We start from the raw sequence: 19,299 nt of genomic DNA, 5'->3' as shown, positions 1-19,299 counted from the left end.
TTACCTTATATACTTTATGTACTGTACGTCCAATAGATTGGAGGCTTTCCTCTGTTTTCTGATATAAAACTCTCTATCTATCTATAGCTATCTATCTCTCTATATCTAATTATCTATCTCTCTATATCATATCTATCTCTCTATATCATATCTATCTCTCTATCTCTGTCTCTTCTGTCTAGTTGCTCAGTTGGGTGAGATAAAAGAATCCAGAAAGCTATATTTGTTTCTGCAAAGTATAGTTTACTGGAGGCCTGGAGCTATTTATTCACACCTCGTTTATGGGCTGGATTTTTTTGGACAGGTAGGTTTGGTAGAAGGACCTACAATTTCATACACTCACTTTCCCCAGCCTGAGGACATCCCAGGTGTTGTTGGGGAATAAATAGAGGTCTCCGAGCTTCTGTCGGGATCAGAGCCTGTGGCTGTTTGACCGTGTGACCGTGCAAAGCCAGATCCCCCTGACATCCTGAAGGCTTAGGTGAGAGTGAGAAGTCTCTGTATAGTTAGCGCGCAGACGGGACGGTGTTTCCTTAATGTTTGGGTATGCTATACAGTATGTGCTGTGGCTTCACTCAAATAGGTGAAAAATAAACAAACATTCTTTGGACTTTTAACCCCCAAAGAGTCTGTCATTGCCGACCCCACTGCAATAATGCAAACCGGCAACAATATACAGCATATATACAAATACATTTTCTCCACTGGTTCATGCTAGGTGTACCAATATACAAATCTTCTATTTATATTAGTAAACTTTGTGCTCCTTGAATTCACCTTTGTTTCTGATGTATGAAGGATCAGGCAGGTTAACAATGAAAGAGAACCTTGTTGTGCAACTTCCCAGTTTCACGTCAGACATAGCAGAACTTTGCTGGGAGCTTAGTTATTATACTGTATGCTGTGTTTTTATTCTCACAGAGGTGGGGTGATGCACACACCCAGAGCACTTCCTCGCACAGATGAATAAACAGCTTCCTAATTTCATTGCCACAATATGAAAGCCCGTGCTTGTGTAAGTAGGGCAATTTAGAAGATATCCTTTGCATAAAAGTAAAACAGGTAAAGTGACTGTAATAATTATTCAATGACGGAACATGCTGAATATGACCAACCTATATTATGCACGGTATCATCATCCGACACAAAACTAGTGCAATGTTCATTTTAGAAAACAAATTGTGATTAAAGCATTTGCTTAAGGCTTCATGCACATGACCGTATTTTTAGTCCGGTTTCTGATCCATATTTTTTGCGGATCGGATGAAAAAGATGTTAAAAAAAAAAAAAGATAGAACATGTTCTATTCTAATCCGTTTTGAGGGCCAAGAATAGGCATTTGTAACATAGTGCCGGAGCTGCCGAAGATTGGGATGGACATGGCCGACATCAGTGTTTTGCAGACCGCAAAAATGGATACGGTCATGTGCATGAGGTCTGAATCCGTCACCAGCGACCTATCAAACTGTTTGCATATACACAGAGCTGTGGTTCACCTGATCAATCTGCTGCTTTTCTTTAGATGATCCAAGGCTCAGTTCTCTACTTATTATACTTTTTCTTAGTATGCAAATTAGTATGCAAAAAGGAGCAAAGCTTGGGTGCAAAAAGAACAGTGGTGACGCCCTTTTGCACCCAAGCTCCGGTCCTTTTTGTGGCCAATCCGTCCCTCACTGCTTTGCACCTGCCTGGCCATGTCAATCAAAGCAATGAAGGAGGGTCTGGCCACTGAAAGGAGCAGAGCTTGTGCATAGCTGACAACTGTCCCGAATTTGCTGACTCTGTCCCTTACTTTCATAGACAGTCCCAGCAAATCAGCACTGTCTCGGTCTGAAAAATAGGGAGGGGCTAATGCAAACACTGCCCACAAATAGTTGTTTCTGGGCGGGCCTGGGGAATTCCCTGGGCGGGGCTTATACACCCAGATTTTACCAACTCAAATGTTGGTAAGTATGCTTGTGTTCAAAAAGAGCAATGGCGACACCTTCATTACACCAAAGGCCTAATTTGCATATTGAGACAAAGTATCACAACTCTAGCGCGGAGCCTTGGCTGAACAAAGGCAAAACAGCGTTTTAATCAGGTGAACCACCACAGCTCTATGTCTATGTAACCAGTTTGATCGCTAGTGACAGATTCCCTTTAAAAAATAAATTGGTCATCTTATTTTGTTAGGTGCCATAAAATGATCAGCCCATACCTAAATCATGTAGAAAAAAAAGTTCTACTACTTAAATGAAGTCTCAACAGATGACATTACCAGATTCAAGGACGTAACTATACCCATAGCAGCTATAGCACTTGCTATAGGCCCGGAGGCTGAGGAGGTGCAAAAACGTAGCATCCCGTATGGTGGCTTTTCGCTGTATTTGCTGTATTATTCTCTATGTATGCCACTGGATGGGACCCTCTTTAGCTAGTGTAAGAAAATGTAAAGGCCCCATAGCAAGGATCAAACCAGGCCCCTCACACAGGACAGAAGGGTTTCTGCCTTAACCCTTTTTCATTTTTAAAAAGTTGTTCCTTTTAGAGGGTAGAGTCCTGAGCAAGTTTTCACCTCTATGAGAAGAGGAGATAATCCCAACTAAGACTGGGCCCCCTCTTGCCCTGGGCCCCATAGTGGGTCGCATGGTCTGCCGCTATGGTAGTTACAGCCCTGGTCCCATCCTATTTTGTTATGGGGCCCTATGAATTATAGTTTCGCCCCTGCACCAGATAATCATAGCTGATCTACTTCTTCTCATAATTTGTTTCAGAGTCTCAGAGAGGAAAAGCACACAATTAGTGAGTTGACTTGGTGCAATGAAATAGGATGAACGTGACCCGCTGAAGCTCCTTCCTGCTGCAGCGGCCCAGACAATGGAGACTGCTCCTCTCCCCCTCCCTGGCATCATTTATTGAACTCCTCAAACAATTTATGCGCCTGGAAGAGCTGATCATTGATTAACATAACAAAAACTGACCCATTTCTCACTACCTGGTGTACTTGGAAGTCTTTAAGAGAAGGTCCTAACGTTGCCTGCAGTCTCCTCTGTCCTACCAATCCTTCCTATCCGCAGTAAGGTCATATTACACTGCGATTAGACAGGCTCAGTTCTCTTATGGCAAGACCGTATAATGGTTCTAGGGTTATCTATCTCCTTTGGTCCCATTTAAACAACTATGCTCAAAGGGGTTTTGGAAATCCCTATGGTTTTTAACAGATATGCTCATGTAGTTGCTTACTTCATGCACATCTTCTCCATGCTCCTTCCTTTTCAATTTGACCTCCTGACCTGTTTTCACCATGTAAATAATCCCTCCGCTTTGTTTCCATCCTGTATGTAGCACTTCCTGTTCCTATATCCAACCAAACCCATGATGCACTTCTCCTTCCTCTTTAACAGCCCCGCCCCTAACACCCAGCTAGTTTATAGCTCCTCCCACCCAGCTAGTTACATAGACACGCCCCTATCACTGCCCCTCCCATGGACATAACATCACAGGAAATAGGAAAGAGATGGTCATGTGATCACAGCCCAGAACTGCAGATAGCAGCAATAAAGGTAAAATGAATAAGTTACATAATTACAGCTACTTTAATATATAACTATTTTAGAGGATGTTGATGCAAACTAGAAAACCCTTTTAAAAAGGGGTTGTAGAAAACTCTGCCGCTCCCGTGTTGACTAGAGATGAGTGAATCGAATCCAACAAAGTGGAATTCGATCCGAATTTTAGGATAAATTCGATTCGCCGCGAAAGCCGAATTTCATGTGCTTTGTGGTAGCGAATCAATTTAACCTGAAATAATGCAAAAAATAAAAATATATAAAAAAATCATACTTACCTCCTCCTTTTGCTTGCGACGGGCCGGCCTCCGCCATCTTGATTGAAGATCTCTGCAAAAATACCGTGCTCCGGCCAGAGTGACGTCATCTCAGGCCGCGAGCGATTTCACGCCAGACCTTCAAGCAAGATTTTTTTTGTTTTTCTGTTAATTTTACACCGTTTTTAGCTCAGATGCTGCGATCATATATGAACCCGGCATCTGAGGGGTACAATGATGGGGAGCGGCGCTATCGTAACTTCCCGGCATTGCACCCGCTGCTTACAAAAAATGCGCTTCGTGGCGAAGTAATTAGTCACAAAGCAAATTTTTTTGTAAAATTCGGCGAAGCAGCCGAATCTAATTTTCCAAAACTTTGCTCATCACTAGTATTGACTATTCCTGCATCCCTCCCAGGTGCCATTGGTGCATCAACAAAGGACTGCTGTAGCCAATCACAGGCTGTAGCAGTGATGTTTTGACCAGTCAATTGTATGCAGCAATCACATATCATGTCGACATATCATCTCTGGAGCCGAGTGAACAGAAATCAGGCGAGGGAAGTTTGGGCACAGGGGCCACTAGGGATTGCTAAGGTGAGTATTACTTCTTTTGGTTTTTCATACTGTTGTCAGGCAAAAATCATTTAAAGAGGATCTGTCACCACTCCTGACATTCCTGTTTTAATAGCTTCATGCATTCCCCATGTAATAACAATTCTGGAGCATCTATTCTTATGACTCTGTGTTGTGCCATTCCTTTATTATTTCTACTAGAAGTTATGAATGAATTGCTAGCAGTCTGCAGTAAGGGTAAAGAGGGGCGGTAACAAGTTGGGGGTGTGCACCTGCATAGACTCACTCTATCCAATCAGTGCTGCCATTTTCAGACTGTGCAGGTACACACCCCCCAACTGGTTACCGCCCCTCTGTACCCTTACTGCAGACTGCTAGCAATTCATTCATAACTTCTAGTGCAAATAATAAAGGAATGGCACAACATAGAGCCATAAGAATAGAAGCTCCAGAATTGTTAGTAGGTGGGGAATGCATGAAGCTATTAAAATAGCCATGTCAGGAGAGGTGAAAGGTCCTCTTTAAGGATTTCAGAATTTATAGACAGGGTTCACTCAGTCAGGATCAAGATAAATCCCAGCAGGCGTATCGATTTTTTCTTCAATGCTTTATTCCATATACAGATTGATCCATACACAGGACGCGTTTCGGCCCGTCCAGCCTTCCTCAACTGCACATGTTAACCAATCCGAAGATACTCTCTTTGGAGTACCCAACATTGTCCATGTAATATACGGACGGCCTCTAGAGTCCTGCAGTGCTTAATTTCTCCAGCAGAGGCGCTCTATCATTAAACGAGATGTCTCCATGGCGCATGTACAGTACAGTAAGGGTCTGTCTGGGGTTCATCTCTCAGACAGATATCATCTATATCCTGTTCCTCAAAACGAATGACTGTACACATTGTGCTGTATGTTACAGCGTCTCCCCCCCCCCCCCTCGCTGTATCAGAATTTGTCACCAATAAGTTGCCGGTTTGCTTTGATCTTTATGTGTATAGAATTTAAATGGCATCATTAGTCATCCGCGGATACTTAATTAGCCGATATGCAGTCACTTGAAGGAGCTAAAGGACAGGAAAACATCAATTTGCACACAAGATACAAATACCTTTAAAGGTGACTGCATCTGCTAGAAACACATCTGCATGGAGGCGGCAGGACCATTAAATGGCGTACGGGAAGAAGAATTCGAGGTCACTTTAGCTGCATTGCATGAAAGAATCTCTTCTTTGTAAACTCATAAATTATTTGTTGGTGTGAAGATGAATACGCTGCAGTGAGCCAAGACGTGGACCAGAAAAGACATATCAGGTTTATCTCTGAATCCAGCTGAGGAAATCAGCTTCAGATCACAAAGCAATCGCTCATTACCAGTCCAAAATGTCAGTCTACACAAAGCTCCCCTCCCCTTCCCCCGCTGCAGGGTAAAATGGCCTTAATTATCTCCGTACTGGGGGGGCGGTCATTGTGGGAGAAATGCCCCTGCACATGCCGTATATACAGTACTTACACCTGAAAAAGCTCCTATCCATATGCAAGGGATTTGGGGGCTCATTTAGACGCTGGTCTTAATAAAGCCCCTGCGCTGGCGGAGGATCCGCCAAAGTTATGAAGAGGCGCCGTAATGTAAGACAGCTTCCTTGCGGTCTTACATTTAGACTGTTTTCTAAGCCTAAAACAAGCATAGAAAATGAGATGAGCCTGCCGGCCCGTCCCCTCCCCCGCCACGCCCACAGATTTATACCTGGGGTGAGCGGGGCGAAGTCGCAGATAGCGGCACAACTAACCATTGCGCCGCCATCTGCACCTGAAATGCACCTAATTTAGGTGTATCCCAGTATAATAAATGACCCCCTTAATTTCAAAATAAGGGTCAGTTTACACAATGGTTTTTAGTGCTTTTTTCACACCAAAAATCGCCCCTTAAAAACCTCCCATTGGTTTCAATAGAAGGCAAAACTTCCTTTTTTTTTTTTTTACCGCTGTAAAAAAAAAAAACTGCGCAGGAAAAAAGAAGCAGCGTGCTCTATCTTGGAGTAGAATCTGAGCTGATCCTCCCATTGAAATTAATGGGAAGCAGAAAAAATAGGAAACGGAAAAAAACCACGGCAAAATCAGCGCAGATTCCAAATTCGTGGTGTGAACATCCCCTAAGCGTTCTGCTATGCAGGCAGTTACCTTTCTTGTGAAAAACGGCTCCTCTAATCCTGAGACATGCTTCTTTTTATTTTTATACATAAAAGGTTTTCGGTGCACCAAGGGCGGGGCTGCTCCGTTCTGTGCATGTGGCAGCCCCTGTGTCTTCACTACAGACCCTGAAATCTCAAGGACTGTCAATCAAACAAAAGGGAGGGGTGTACCGGGCAGCATTACTAGCGTCTGGCCCTGTCAATCAAAGTGAAGAGGGCGCAGCATTTGCAGAGAGAGCTGAGTCTTTAGGTGTAATGGTAACGCCCCCGTTGCTCCTAGAGGCTCATTTGCATATATTAAAACATCATATTTCTCAGCAATGAGGGTACATAAGAACATGGGACCAACACAGATGCCTTCAGCTGCCAAGTGCACATGTAACAGGTCAGCCAGTGTCATAGGGACAAAACTGCTGACAGATGCCCTTTAACCCAACCGATTATCTATATCATGTAATACTGTAAAGGACTCTGCACATTTCTTATTTGCTGGATATCGGCTACAAGCGTTAAATAACTTCATATAACTATATCATTAAAAATGCATCATTTTCAGGATCCACCTGTTCTCCGGATGGCACCAGGTGCGCTTTTATACTTCTCATTCAGTTCCGTAAAAATGCTGCGGTGACTAAAATGATGCTTTAAATCTTGGGGTCTACTGAAGGACTCTGGATAATGTCTGCCTGTGTGTCATCTCCGATAGTTGTAATGGACCTAGAGGAAGCATTCTTTTCAGACTAATGCACTGAATGCCACAAAGCCCTTGTTTTCTATTGAATGCTGAATAATCTTAAAGGGGTTGTCTAGTTTAGGAGACTGGTTTTCATATATTCTATTAGTGAAGAGTTAATAAAGAGGGCGCAGTTACAAAAAGCATCTCCTACTCTGGAGGACCTGTCCTGTCCTTGCATTTCACTAACAACCCATTGATTAGAATGGACACAGTGTAATGCCTAATTTCCCCTGCGGGTGGCGCTCCACGGAAACTGAGAGTCTTAAAGGGTCCTTCTAACAAGTAAGGGTTGTCCACATCAGGGAACTACCTTAAAAGGGACACGAAAATGAATAAAACAGGAAACTAGCAACACTTAACATGATATCTTCCTCTTTTTTTTTAATCATTTTATGTCGCATTTGGTTACTGAGAAGCAGTAAAAGAAAACCTCTTTGTTCAAGAGGAGCTATAGCCATTCCTGACATGTCTGTTTTAGCAACTACTTCCATCTCACTTGTAGTAACACTTCTGCAGCATCTATTCTTATGACTCTATGTTGTGCTATTCCTTTATTATTCCTGCTTACTAGCAGTTTGCAATGAAGGTCCAGATGGGGGTTACCAGTTGGGGGGTGTCCCTGCACAGTCTGACACTATCCAATTATTGCTTCCAGTGTCAGACTGAACAGGGACTCACCCTCAACTGGTATCACCTACCTATTGGAAAGCATTCCTGTCAGGCTGCTCAGCCATGATGACATATCGTAGGCAGGAGCACAACATTTCCATCTATTGTAGAGCAGTCTAGTGCACAGTGAGTCCCCCCCCCAGGCAGCTCTGCAAATGGATGCAACCAATGCTGCTCATATTCTAGGACAAGTTGCTTGCGACCATATTAAAGTATTCTCGGCGAATCCCTTTGAGTCTTGCCGACTGATTTTTTTATTTTTTTATTCTCCTGTTCATTTCAATGAGTCCCTTTAAATTGAGTCCCTTTAAATTGTCACAATTCTTTAGTTCTCAGAATCAGCAGGATACATATATCTAGGATAAAACGTACATTTGAGCCTGTGACGGCGAGCTTGCTTCCTCAGCAACACTAAGTGAATTTATGCTTGTTCGCCCTGTACGGGGAGGATGTATAATAATGGCCGTTTCCATTAAGGACTTCTGCTGACATCAGTAAGCACTTTGCATGTCAGTAAAAATCTCAGGATCTTTTTTTTTTTTTTGCCTGAGCTGCTAACCTGTTTCCTCGAATAGAAAATCAAAAATAAAATCAGCAAACAGAATTGCTTACATGTTCCTTTAGCGATATAAAACGACAGCGCTCAGAGACATGCAGCTACGCTTGCGCGTTAAACGGGGGGGGGGGGGGGGCGGGGGTGCAGAAAGTGTTTGTTTTTCCTAAATTAGCTCTATGTACAGTGCGCTGCCGTTCAATGCTGGAGTAGTTTTATGGCGCGTCAATAAAATGCCAGGATGTTTAATATACTACTTCTGTCACTGAAAAGGTCCTTTGAGAGGAAATAAAACCGCTTTTATGGTAATATCATAAGCGAAATGACAGAACGAGAACCAAAAATACAGAACAGAAAATGATATAGAACGGAAATCTGAAATCAGTGCCTCAGCAGGTAGAGTTTATTTGGGGCCGCCGTCATAGTAAAATCATGCTGGTCGCATGCCTAAAATTAGAAAACCGTGCTTGCTTCTGCAGCGAGCCCCTGAGGAGCCAGTGCAGAGGATGGGAGTGGTAGTGGCCCTGATGAGGTGTTGTGTCAAGGTGCACCCCCTCAGGCTGTTGCCCCCGGCAATCGGTGCAGTGGAAATGTAGTACTGAGGAATGAAGCCAGAAGAAGGCAGTATAGAGGCAAGAACAAGTTCTTTGGATCAAACAGTTCAGTGTTTTATTCACACTTTAGGCAAGTGACAAAACAAGCGTCATATTCAAACAAAACGTCATTGCGGTGTTGGTGGTAATTCACACCATGCGGCAATTCTGCCTCAAAGAGTCCTTGCTGATAGCAGCACCAACCTGTTTTCACACCAAACAATTGGCAAGCCTTCATCCAGACACAAGGCTCCCAGATCCCAACACAGAGAGACATGGCTTCTGAGCCCAGCTGCCTATTTAAGGACAGCCAGGTGCTGCTAAAACCCAGACCGGCATTTAAAATCCGGTCCGGTATTTGACCTCACCTGGCTGTAAATCAGCCCAGCAGCACATGCTGGGAGGAAAATACCTGTTTTCCCAGACCAAACCTCTCACTGTGTCACACACCAGATGAGGAGGTAGGGTGGCAGGTTGGGTGGAAAATTGATGGATATAGGCATCCACCAGGGGCATAGCTATAGGGGAAGCAGGCAAACCGGCTGCTTTGGGGCCCACACCCACAAGGGGCCACTCAGGAGGAAGACTAAAAGATTTTATTGTCAGGGCCCCCTCAACAGTATTATACAATGACATTATATACAGAAACACTGTAGAAAACGGACAAAGCAGCTACCGGGCCTTGTCTGAGAGTCCAGTCTAGTGACTAGCCACAGGAGAGGGGGTTGCACTCAACTTGGGGGGTTGCAAAGAAGTTTCTGGGGGTGAAGAATTCAAAAATTTGCTGTGGGGCCCAGTCAATTGTAGTTATGCCACTGGTGTCCACTGTGTGATACAGGCTTGAAATTAGTATGGCCTATGGTTATTGTAAGTGATGGGTGTCTGATCTGTTTTCCCTCACCAGCAGAAGGGTCTGTGAAGCCATTGTTGACTCTGCTGTTTGGGCACACTAAAGCTTCTTGGAAGTAGTGTTCTTGATTCTGGCAATCCCCTGGAGTAATGGTCTCACCGGAGAGCTGGATATAGTCCCTTGGAGTAGGAGGTCTGGCATGTGCTTCCTTCCTCCTCTCTGTCTGGACTTGAACTCCCCCTCCTGGCAGGAAGTAGAACCAGCCCACTTCTGCCAAGAGGGGAGGAACAGGGGGTTAGCCCTATTCCTGACAACCATACCACTTCTTGCTGGAATGAATGGCACAAATATAATATAACAATGTACAATTAAACAGTATAAAACATTTGCAGAAGTCTGGGGAATTGCACTTCCATGTCTACATGTGTGTCTGATATTACCGCTCAGTTCCACAGAAGTAGATGTGACTAAGCAGCTTGTGGGCTGGTGTTACCCTGTTTTTGGAAGAATGCAGCCACTTTTTTAATCTTATACAACCCTTTTAAGCTGTAGGGGTCATCTCAGCAGACACTACCCTAATAAGCATCATGCTAACATACTTACACAAACATGCACAAATATAATAATATAAGGCAACAGTTTTGGTGTAAACAAATAATATTTCAAATGCATTATAGGTCTACACATTTGCTGTGTTTTCTTGGAAACTCACTTTTTAGGAAAACTGCAGTGCAGGGTCTGAGGGGCGGAGCATGACACAGGGATTGTCTTTAATTCTTTGATACCCAGTGTCACGCACCACCTCCTGGAAAACCACCAATCAGCAGGTTGGAGCAGATGTAGCGTGGATGAGCTACACTACCAGGCACTGCCACAATCTTATAGGCATTCCTGTGCTGCATTGAAGGGGCTGCCCCAGCGAGAGGCTCCTGACAGTAGGAGGTGCTGGGGGTGAGATGACCATAGTGTAGATTATATATTGATGGCCTATCCAATATAATGTCCTGGAACACCCATTTAGCTGAAGAAGAGCAATTCCACAAAGAAATGGGCACCACTAGGTGGCGGTGGGAATGTTGCCTGCCTTGTCATAATAACAAAATGCTAAAAAATATATAATATACACACAAAAAAATAAAAAATAAATCATACACAGTACTGTGTGATGCCAAAAGCTGTTGTCATTTCTCATACCCCATACTACTGTGCACAGTGGGGAAGCAGATCCCATAGTAAAATGTTTTGGAGGAATTATAGTCATAAAGCAGAAATACACGTAGGAAAAATCCAATGTGTATTTGTCAGTGGAATACGTGGCAGAAATGCAAAGCTAACCCTTGGACTCCTGCAGCGGATTTGCATCTAGAACTGCCAGTGAATCCAAAGCACAGATTAGCCCCATTCAATGACAATTCTTGATGTGGATTTCAAATCCACGTGTAAAAAAAAAATCTGTGGTCGTACTAGCTGCAACGCAGTTTCCCAGTGAGGAGCCGATTTCGTAAGTATTTCAATGCAGAATACGCAAAAATTACTGGCATGCGAACACCCTAAAGTGTCATATTTATACATGTACAGTATCTCACAAAAGTGAGTCCACCCCTCACATTTTGAAAATATTGTATTATATCTTTCCATGGGACAACCCTGAAGATCTGACACTTTGATACAATGTAAAGTAGTCAGTGTACGGCCTGTATAGCAGTGTAAATCTGGTGTGCCCTCAAAATAACTCAACACACAGCCATTAACGTCTAAACCACTGGCAACAAAAGTGAGTACACCTCTAAGTGAAAATGGCCAAATTGTGCCCAAATAGCCATTTCCCTCCCTGGTGTCATGTGACTCCTTAGTGTTAGAGTCTCAGGTGTGAATGGGGAGCAGGTGTATTAAATTTGGTGTTATCATGCTCATACTCTCTCATACTGGTCGCTGGAAGTTCTACATGGTTCCTTATGGCAAAGAACTCTCTGAGGATCTGAAAAAAAGAATTGTTGCTCTACATAAAGACGGCCTAGGCTATAAGAAGATTGCCAGTACCCTGAAACTGAGCTGCAGCACGTGGCCAAGACCATACAGCGGTTTAACAAGACAGGTTCCTCTCAGAACGGGCCTCGCCGTGGTCGACCAAAGAAGTTGAGTGTACAAGCTCAGCGTCATATCCAGAGGTTGTCTTTTCAAAATAGACATTTGCTGCCAGCATTGCTCAAGATGTTAAAAGGGTTGGGGGGGGGTCAGTCTGTCAGTGGTCATACCATACGCCGTACACTGCATCAAATTGGTCTGCATGACTGTCTTCTAAAGATGATGCACAAGAAAGCCCACAAACTGTTTGCTGAAGACAAGCAGACTAAGGAAATGGATTACTGGAACCATGTCCTCAGGTCTGATGAGACCAAGATAAACTTATTGGGTTCAGATGGTGTCAAGCGTGTGTGGTGCCAACCAGGTGGGAGAAGTACAAAAACAAGTGTGTCTTGCCTACAGTCAAACATGGTGGTGGGAGAGTCATGGTTTGGGTCTGCATGAGTGCTTCCAGCTGTGGGGAGCTACAGCTCATTGAGGGAACCATGAATATCAACATTTACTGTGACATACTGAAGCAGAGCATGATCCTCTCCCTTCGAAAACTGGGCCGCCGGGCAGTATTCCAACATGATAACGACCCCAAACACAACTCCAAGACGACCACTGCCTTGCTAAAGAAACTGAGGGTAAAAGGTGCTGGACTGGACAAGCATGTCTCCAGACCTAAACCCTATTGAGCATCTATGGGCATCCTCAGACATTGCAAGGCATCCACCAGATCCATGATGTTGCCATGGAGGAATGGAAGAGGATTCCAGTGGCAACCTGTGAAGCTCTAGTGAACTCCATGCCCAAGACAGTTAAGGCAGTGCTGGAAAATAATGGTGACCATACAAAATATTGACACTTTGGACATTTTCACTTAGAGGTGTACTCACTTTTGTTGCCAGCGGTTTAGACATTAATGGCTGTGTGTTGAGTTATTTTGAGGGCACACCAACGTTATACTGCTATACAAGTTGTACACTGAATACTTTACATTGTATTAAAGTGTCAGATCTTCAGTGTTGTCCCATGGAAAGATATAATAAAATATTTTAAAAAATGTGAGGGGTGGACTCACTTTTGTGAGATACTGCATAACTATTTACTGGGTGGACTTAAGGCCTCCAAACACATTAGTGTATATTCAGCCAAACCCACCAAGAACAGCCAACAGTCTAAGGCCTCATGCACACGACCGTTGTTGTGTCCCGTTCCGCAAAACTGGGTTCCGTTGTTCCGTGATCCGTTTCCGTTTTTGTTTCCGTGTGTCTTCCTTTATTTTTGGAGGACCACCAGACATAAAGGAAAGTAAAAAAAAGTCTTAGGCTACTTTCACACTAGCGTTTTTCTTTTCCGGCGCTGGGTTCCGTCCGAGGGGCTCAAATCCGGAAAAGAACTGATCAGTTTTATCCTAATGCATTCTGAATGGAGAGCAATCAGTTCAGGATGCATCAGGATGTCTTCAGTTCAGTCTTTTTGACTGATCAGGCTTTTCAGAAAACCGTAGCATGTTGTATTTTTACCTCCGGCCAAAAATTCTGAACACTTTGACTGAACGCCTTTTTCCCATTGACTTGCATTAACGCCGGATCCGGCGCCGTGTGTTCAGTCAAAACGGATCCGGCTTTTACATGTTAAACCCGAAAAATGTGAAAAAAAAGTTAAAGTCCATAAATGGCGGATCCGTTTTTTCCAATGCATTTTTAGGGCCCTTTCACACCTGCGTTATAGTCTTCCGGCATAGAGTTCCGTCGGTGGGGACTCTATGCCGGAAGAATACTGATCAGGATTATCCTAATGCATTCTGAATGGACAGTCCGTCCTTCAGGATGCATCAGGATGTCTTCCGTTCCGGAACGGAACGTTTTTTGGCCGCAGCAAATAGCGCAGCATGCTGCGCTTTTTGCTCCGGCCAAAAATCCGGAACACTTGCCGCAAGGCCGGATCCGGAATGAATGCCCATTGAAAGGCATTGATCCGGATCCGGCCTTAAGCTAAACGTCAGTTTCGGCGCATTGCCGGATGCGACGTTTAGCTTTTTCTCAATGGTTACCATGGCTGCCGGGACGCTAAAGTCCTGGCAGCCATGGTAAACTGTAGTGGGGAGCGGGGAGCAGCATACTTACCATCCGTGCGGCTCCCGGGGCGCTCCAGAGTGACGTCAGGGCGCCCCAGGCGCATGGATGACGTGATCGCATGGATCACATGATCCATGCGCATGGGGCGCTCTGACGTCATTCTGGAGCGCCCCGGGAGCCGCACGGACTGTAAGTATACCGCTCCCCCGCTCCCCACTACTACTATGGCAACCAGGACTTTAATAGCGTGCTGGGTGCCATAGTAACACTGAAAGCATTTTGAAGACGGATCCGTCTTCAAATGCTTTCAGTACACTTGCGTTTTTCCGGATCCGGCGTGTAATTCCGGCAAGTGGAGTACACGCCGGATCCGGACAACGCAAGTGTGAAAGAGGCCTTACATTGTGATCAAAATCCTGATCAGGATTCAAATGTAATCCGTTTTCACACATTTTTCCGGATCCGGCGGGCAGTTCCGGTGTCGGAATTGAACGTCAGATTTAAGCAACGCTAGTGTGAAAGTAGCCTAAGACAGGTTTTCCATGCAAATGATAGAAAAAAAACGGACACGGACGCGTGGGCGCGGATGACAATCTTGTGTGCCTCCGCGTTTTTTAACGGTCCCATTGACTTGAATGGGTCCGCAAACCGTTTTCCGTAAAAATAATAGGACAGTTTATATATTTTTGACGGACTGGAACCACGGATCACGGACGCGGATGGAAAACGGTGCATTAGCCTAGTTTTCAACGGACCCATTGAAAGTCAACAGGTCCGCAGAAAATCACGAAAAACGGCACAATGGACGCAGAATAAAACAACGGTCGTGTGCATGAGGCCTAATGTGTATTAGGCACTCCTGACAGAAGAAATTTATATCTTCATCCCATCCTTTTGTTCTCCCAGGAGATAAACTGTCCCCATCATTACACCCGAACCAGACATGTGTGTGTATGAGGGAGTTGGGAGAGACACAGGTCAGCTGAACAATCGTTTGGCCCACGGGTATTATATGTGTGGTTTAAAGAGGACCTGTCCCCTCTCCTGACATGTCTGTCGTAGTAACTACTTACATTCCCCATGAAATAACAATTCTGTGGCATCTATCCTTATCACTCTATGATGTGCCATTCCTTTATTATTCCTGCAAGAAGTTATGAATGAATTGCTCACAGTTTGCAATGGGTGTTACCAGTTGGGGGGTGTCCCTGCACAGGCTGACACTGGCAGCTCTGATTGGACAGTGTCACACTATGCAGGGACAGATCCGCAACTTGTAACACCCAGCTGGAACTGCTGGCAATTGATTCATAACCTAATAATAGGTGCAACATAGAGTCTTAAAAATAGATGCCCCAGAATAGTTATTACATGGGGAATAATACAAGTAGTTATTAAAACAGACCTGTCAGCAGAGGCGATGGATAGTCTTAAAGATGATGTCTCAATGTCTCAAAAAATTCTGACAACAGATCATCATTTTTTTCTTTTTAAATCAGTTACAGAGAATTTTCTTACTTTGCAGGTGAGGTGATGAATAAAAATTCTAGGAGGTTCAGTGTTGAGGGTAAATTTTGGGATTCTGTGGTGCCGTGTCACACGAAAGGAGGGTCCTAATGAGGTCATTTTTTCTAAATATACTGAATAGAGCCGACAGTCATACCTCTCGACTGAGAATGTGAGTATTCTCACCAAGAGGGGAAGAAGCCGCTGCCAGACACCTCTGGCGGTAGCTTATCTCCCCTGAAAAAGAGGGGGCAAGTTAAAACTCGATATGCCTGATCCTTTCTTCCCGCTGGCATCTGCTGTCGAGGAAAGTCAGGAAACCATCATACACATTAGATGACTGGCTGGTCCCGCTGACATTGGTCTAATGTGTATGGACTGCTTAGGTGCCTTTTAGGCTTTTCACTACTCCAACCTGTGAAATATATTCAGCAAACTGTGCTTTCCCTTTAAAGACGTTAGGAACTTTTCTTAAACAAGGTAACATTTAATGCATTTCACTTATCCATTCCAGGCGTTCCATTACAAAAAACTCTTTATTTAAATGTAACTATTGAAATACTCCCTAATCCCCGATGAAACACATTCCTGTGGGCAGAGTTTACTTCTCAATAGGTATATTAAGCTCATGATTAATGTTCTAGCAGAGAGCTGACATTTTAAATACTGTTTTTCCTGTAACGTTGATGAGACTTATTCCCTTCTGAAATGTCACTGTGAACAGGCGGCGCACGCACAGGAATATACGAAAATGCAGGTAAATAAATGGCGACTGCACCGTGTGTTCAATGGGATCTAGAAACCGTACAGAAGTATGCAAGCTTTTAGGATTTTTCACAGGGGTGGAGGTGACATTTGGGAAGTCAGCGGTATGGAGCGGTAAGGAGCTGCCATGGCGCCTAGTTGCTAAGGTGACTCCTTCTCTCACAGATAATGGGTCCAGCTGCTTTTTCTAGGTCAGAACTCTGCACTGATACATTTCTTATTATAACTTTATGACAAAGCTTTGTTTTTTGTTTTTATTTTTAGATAAAAAGCACAAAATCCCCCGAACAGACATAGATTTAAAGGGAGTCTGTCAACAGCTTTGAATCTGCAGAACTGCTGATAGCGCTAGTTAGGTACACAAGTCTGATGGGTAAACATACCATCATGGCAGTGTTTATTAGGCTACTTTCACACTCGTGTTTTGGGGGGGGATTCGTCATGGATCTGCAAAACCGTATCCGTTACAATAATACAACCGCATGCATCTATCATGAACGGATCCGTTTGAATTATCTGTAACATAGCCAAAACGGATCCATCACGAACTCCTTTTTCAATCGTGCGAGATTGTGTCAGAGAAAACAGGATCCGTCCCCATTGACTTACATTGTGTGCCAGGACGGATCCGTTTGGCTCAGTTTCGTCAAGCGGACAGCACAACACTGCAAGCACTGTTTTGGTGTCCGCCTCCAGAGCGGAATGGAGACATAACGGAGGCAAACTGATGCATTCTGAGCGGATCCTTTTCCATTCAGAATGCATTAGGGCAAAACTGATCCCGTTTTGGACCGCTTGCGAGAGCCCTGAACGGATCTCACAAACGGAAAGCCAAAACGCCAGTGTGAAAGTAGCCTGAGGTTTTATTGCACCAGGTAGCGCTCCTGCAAGTGCACAGAAGGCAGTTCCCTTGCTGTGAAGTGCTTGGTAAGTGCTATGACTGCTATAGTATCCAACCAGTGGATCACTACCAGGCGTGGATCGGCCATTGACTCTACAGGGGTAAAATTCCAGAGGGATGGCCAAGTTATGATGTCTTGAGGGGAGCTTGCCCCAAAAACTATTCAGTAGCTCAGCATTCCAGGCCTGTGTGCCACTAAGGAACTGAAAGCCAGCCAGGGGCGGACTGAGAACATAAAGTGGAAAAAAACTAAAAGTGGCCCAATGTTGTAGGTGGGTCCAATTTGACAGAAGATGAAGCAACACAAATAGGCAGGGCCAACAGAAATAGGCAGGACCAGCAATACCATAGTGCAGAACGAAATACCGCCCCAGCAGAAACAAATACCACAGTGCAGCACAAAATACTGCCGCCCGAGTCCAGTAATAAACTATATCATCGTCCTGAGGACGGCAATACAGTTGAATTCAGAACAGGACCTTGGGCTGCTGGCCAGGTGCATAAGTGCCTGATGCTACTACATTAATGCTGAGAGCATCAGATTTATATGTACCTGGACCAGAGGGGAGAGGTTGTGGAGCAGCTCAGAGCAGAGAACACCCCACAGTAGGGATTGCCTTCTCGGCACCTGAGGGAGCGGTTCCTGGCAGAATGCAACTTCAGTTTCTCAATCCTGCTGGTAAACGCTCCATATCTCCGAAAGATATGTTAAAAATTAAACAGCACGGAATTACTAGAACTAGAAACAACACTATCTCAAACCGGGCACACATGCCTGTATATTAGCAAACTGCATTCCCAGCAATTCTCTAGTTCAAAGATTTTGGGTAAAAGGGGAAAGCAGCACTGCGTGACATCAACGCCACTTACACAAGGACACCAAGCATTAGGATATGCTGTAAACTGTGGCCCAGTGGCCCACATCATTGACAGTCCGCCCTGGTGTACAGTGTTTCTTCAGACTTGTCCAAGAACGCTTACCACAAATCGAGGAGCTCAGAGGGTTGACTCCTGCGGAAAGGCCTCCTTTAGTCACCACTGATGCTACAGATTGGGTAGAAGGTGAGGAAGAAGTCACTGCGGATGGGTTTGATGTTGTTATCCTCTCTGCAGACTCCATGTCTGAAAGAAAGAAAATTAAAAAAACAATTAAATATATTTCAACAGAGAAACCTTATGAAGGCAATGGTATGAAGCTAAGGACATACTCCATGTCAAATGAAGAAGACCAGCCATGAGGCATGAGTGAAGCTGGCCATATGCACAGTCTAGGAGTTGCGGGAGATTGGACAACCAATTGTCTATAGACATAAGAAGATCCCAGACGTTCCCCATCAATAGTCATAAAGGCATATCCCATGGATATTCTATAAATGCATAAGATGGGAATACTCTTAAGCTGGGATATCAATGCATCTCCATGGGGCTTTTCATTACTCCATTGGTCCCACCAGATACGCTTATATGTGGATTGGCAAATTCTTTCTTTATGGCAATTTAAACATGTATACTTTACATTACACGTGACTAGAAGACAGAGACAGATGCTGGTGACAGTGACACTTATAACCCATATCACATTCCAGCATGGTCCGCTAACCATAATCTCCATAGACTTTGGATGTTCTGCTGTTTATAGTCCCTAGGTCTGTGTGTTTTCCTCCAGATAATCCACATTTCTCGGATACTCTTAAAACATGCTGCACATCGGATTACTGGCTTCCTATGAAACCATACCACGTGTGAGTACACATGTATTAGGAAAATTACACGGTTATCTGTCTGAGGACAGGGACCACTGCTTACACTTGGCGGGGGGATATCTTGGCACTGTGTAGCTGATGAGTAAATAATATCCTCTTATCACTAAGGAAGGCTGGTCATCCAATGTACCAAAGGTTTCATTTAATTTGCCTACATACTGCACATACAGGGAACTTTCCATACAGTAGCCCAAAGTCAACTGAAATGACCCTGCACTGACAGGCTAGCCATCAGGTT

At 44.3% G+C, this 19,299-nt stretch overlaps 1 protein-coding gene across 1 annotated transcript in view; it reads right to left on the bottom strand.

Moving 5' to 3' along the window:
• BAZ2B (bromodomain adjacent to zinc finger domain 2B) overlaps nt 1-19,299 on the bottom strand; it is a 172,780-nt gene that overhangs the window by 98,702 nt on the left and 54,779 nt on the right. The window contains 1 exon segment of the mRNA XM_044302621.1: nt 18,280-18,420. Coding sequence (XP_044158556.1) covers nt 18,280-18,418 — 139 coding nt within the window. The 5' untranslated portion in view covers nt 18,419-18,420.

This window comes from Bufo gargarizans, chromosome 8 (genome assembly GCF_014858855.1).
Source record: "Bufo gargarizans isolate SCDJY-AF-19 chromosome 8, ASM1485885v1, whole genome shotgun sequence".
NCBI classification, from domain to species: Eukaryota; Metazoa; Chordata; class Amphibia; order Anura; family Bufonidae; genus Bufo; species Bufo gargarizans.
This window is presented reverse-complemented; position numbering and strand designations above follow the sequence as displayed.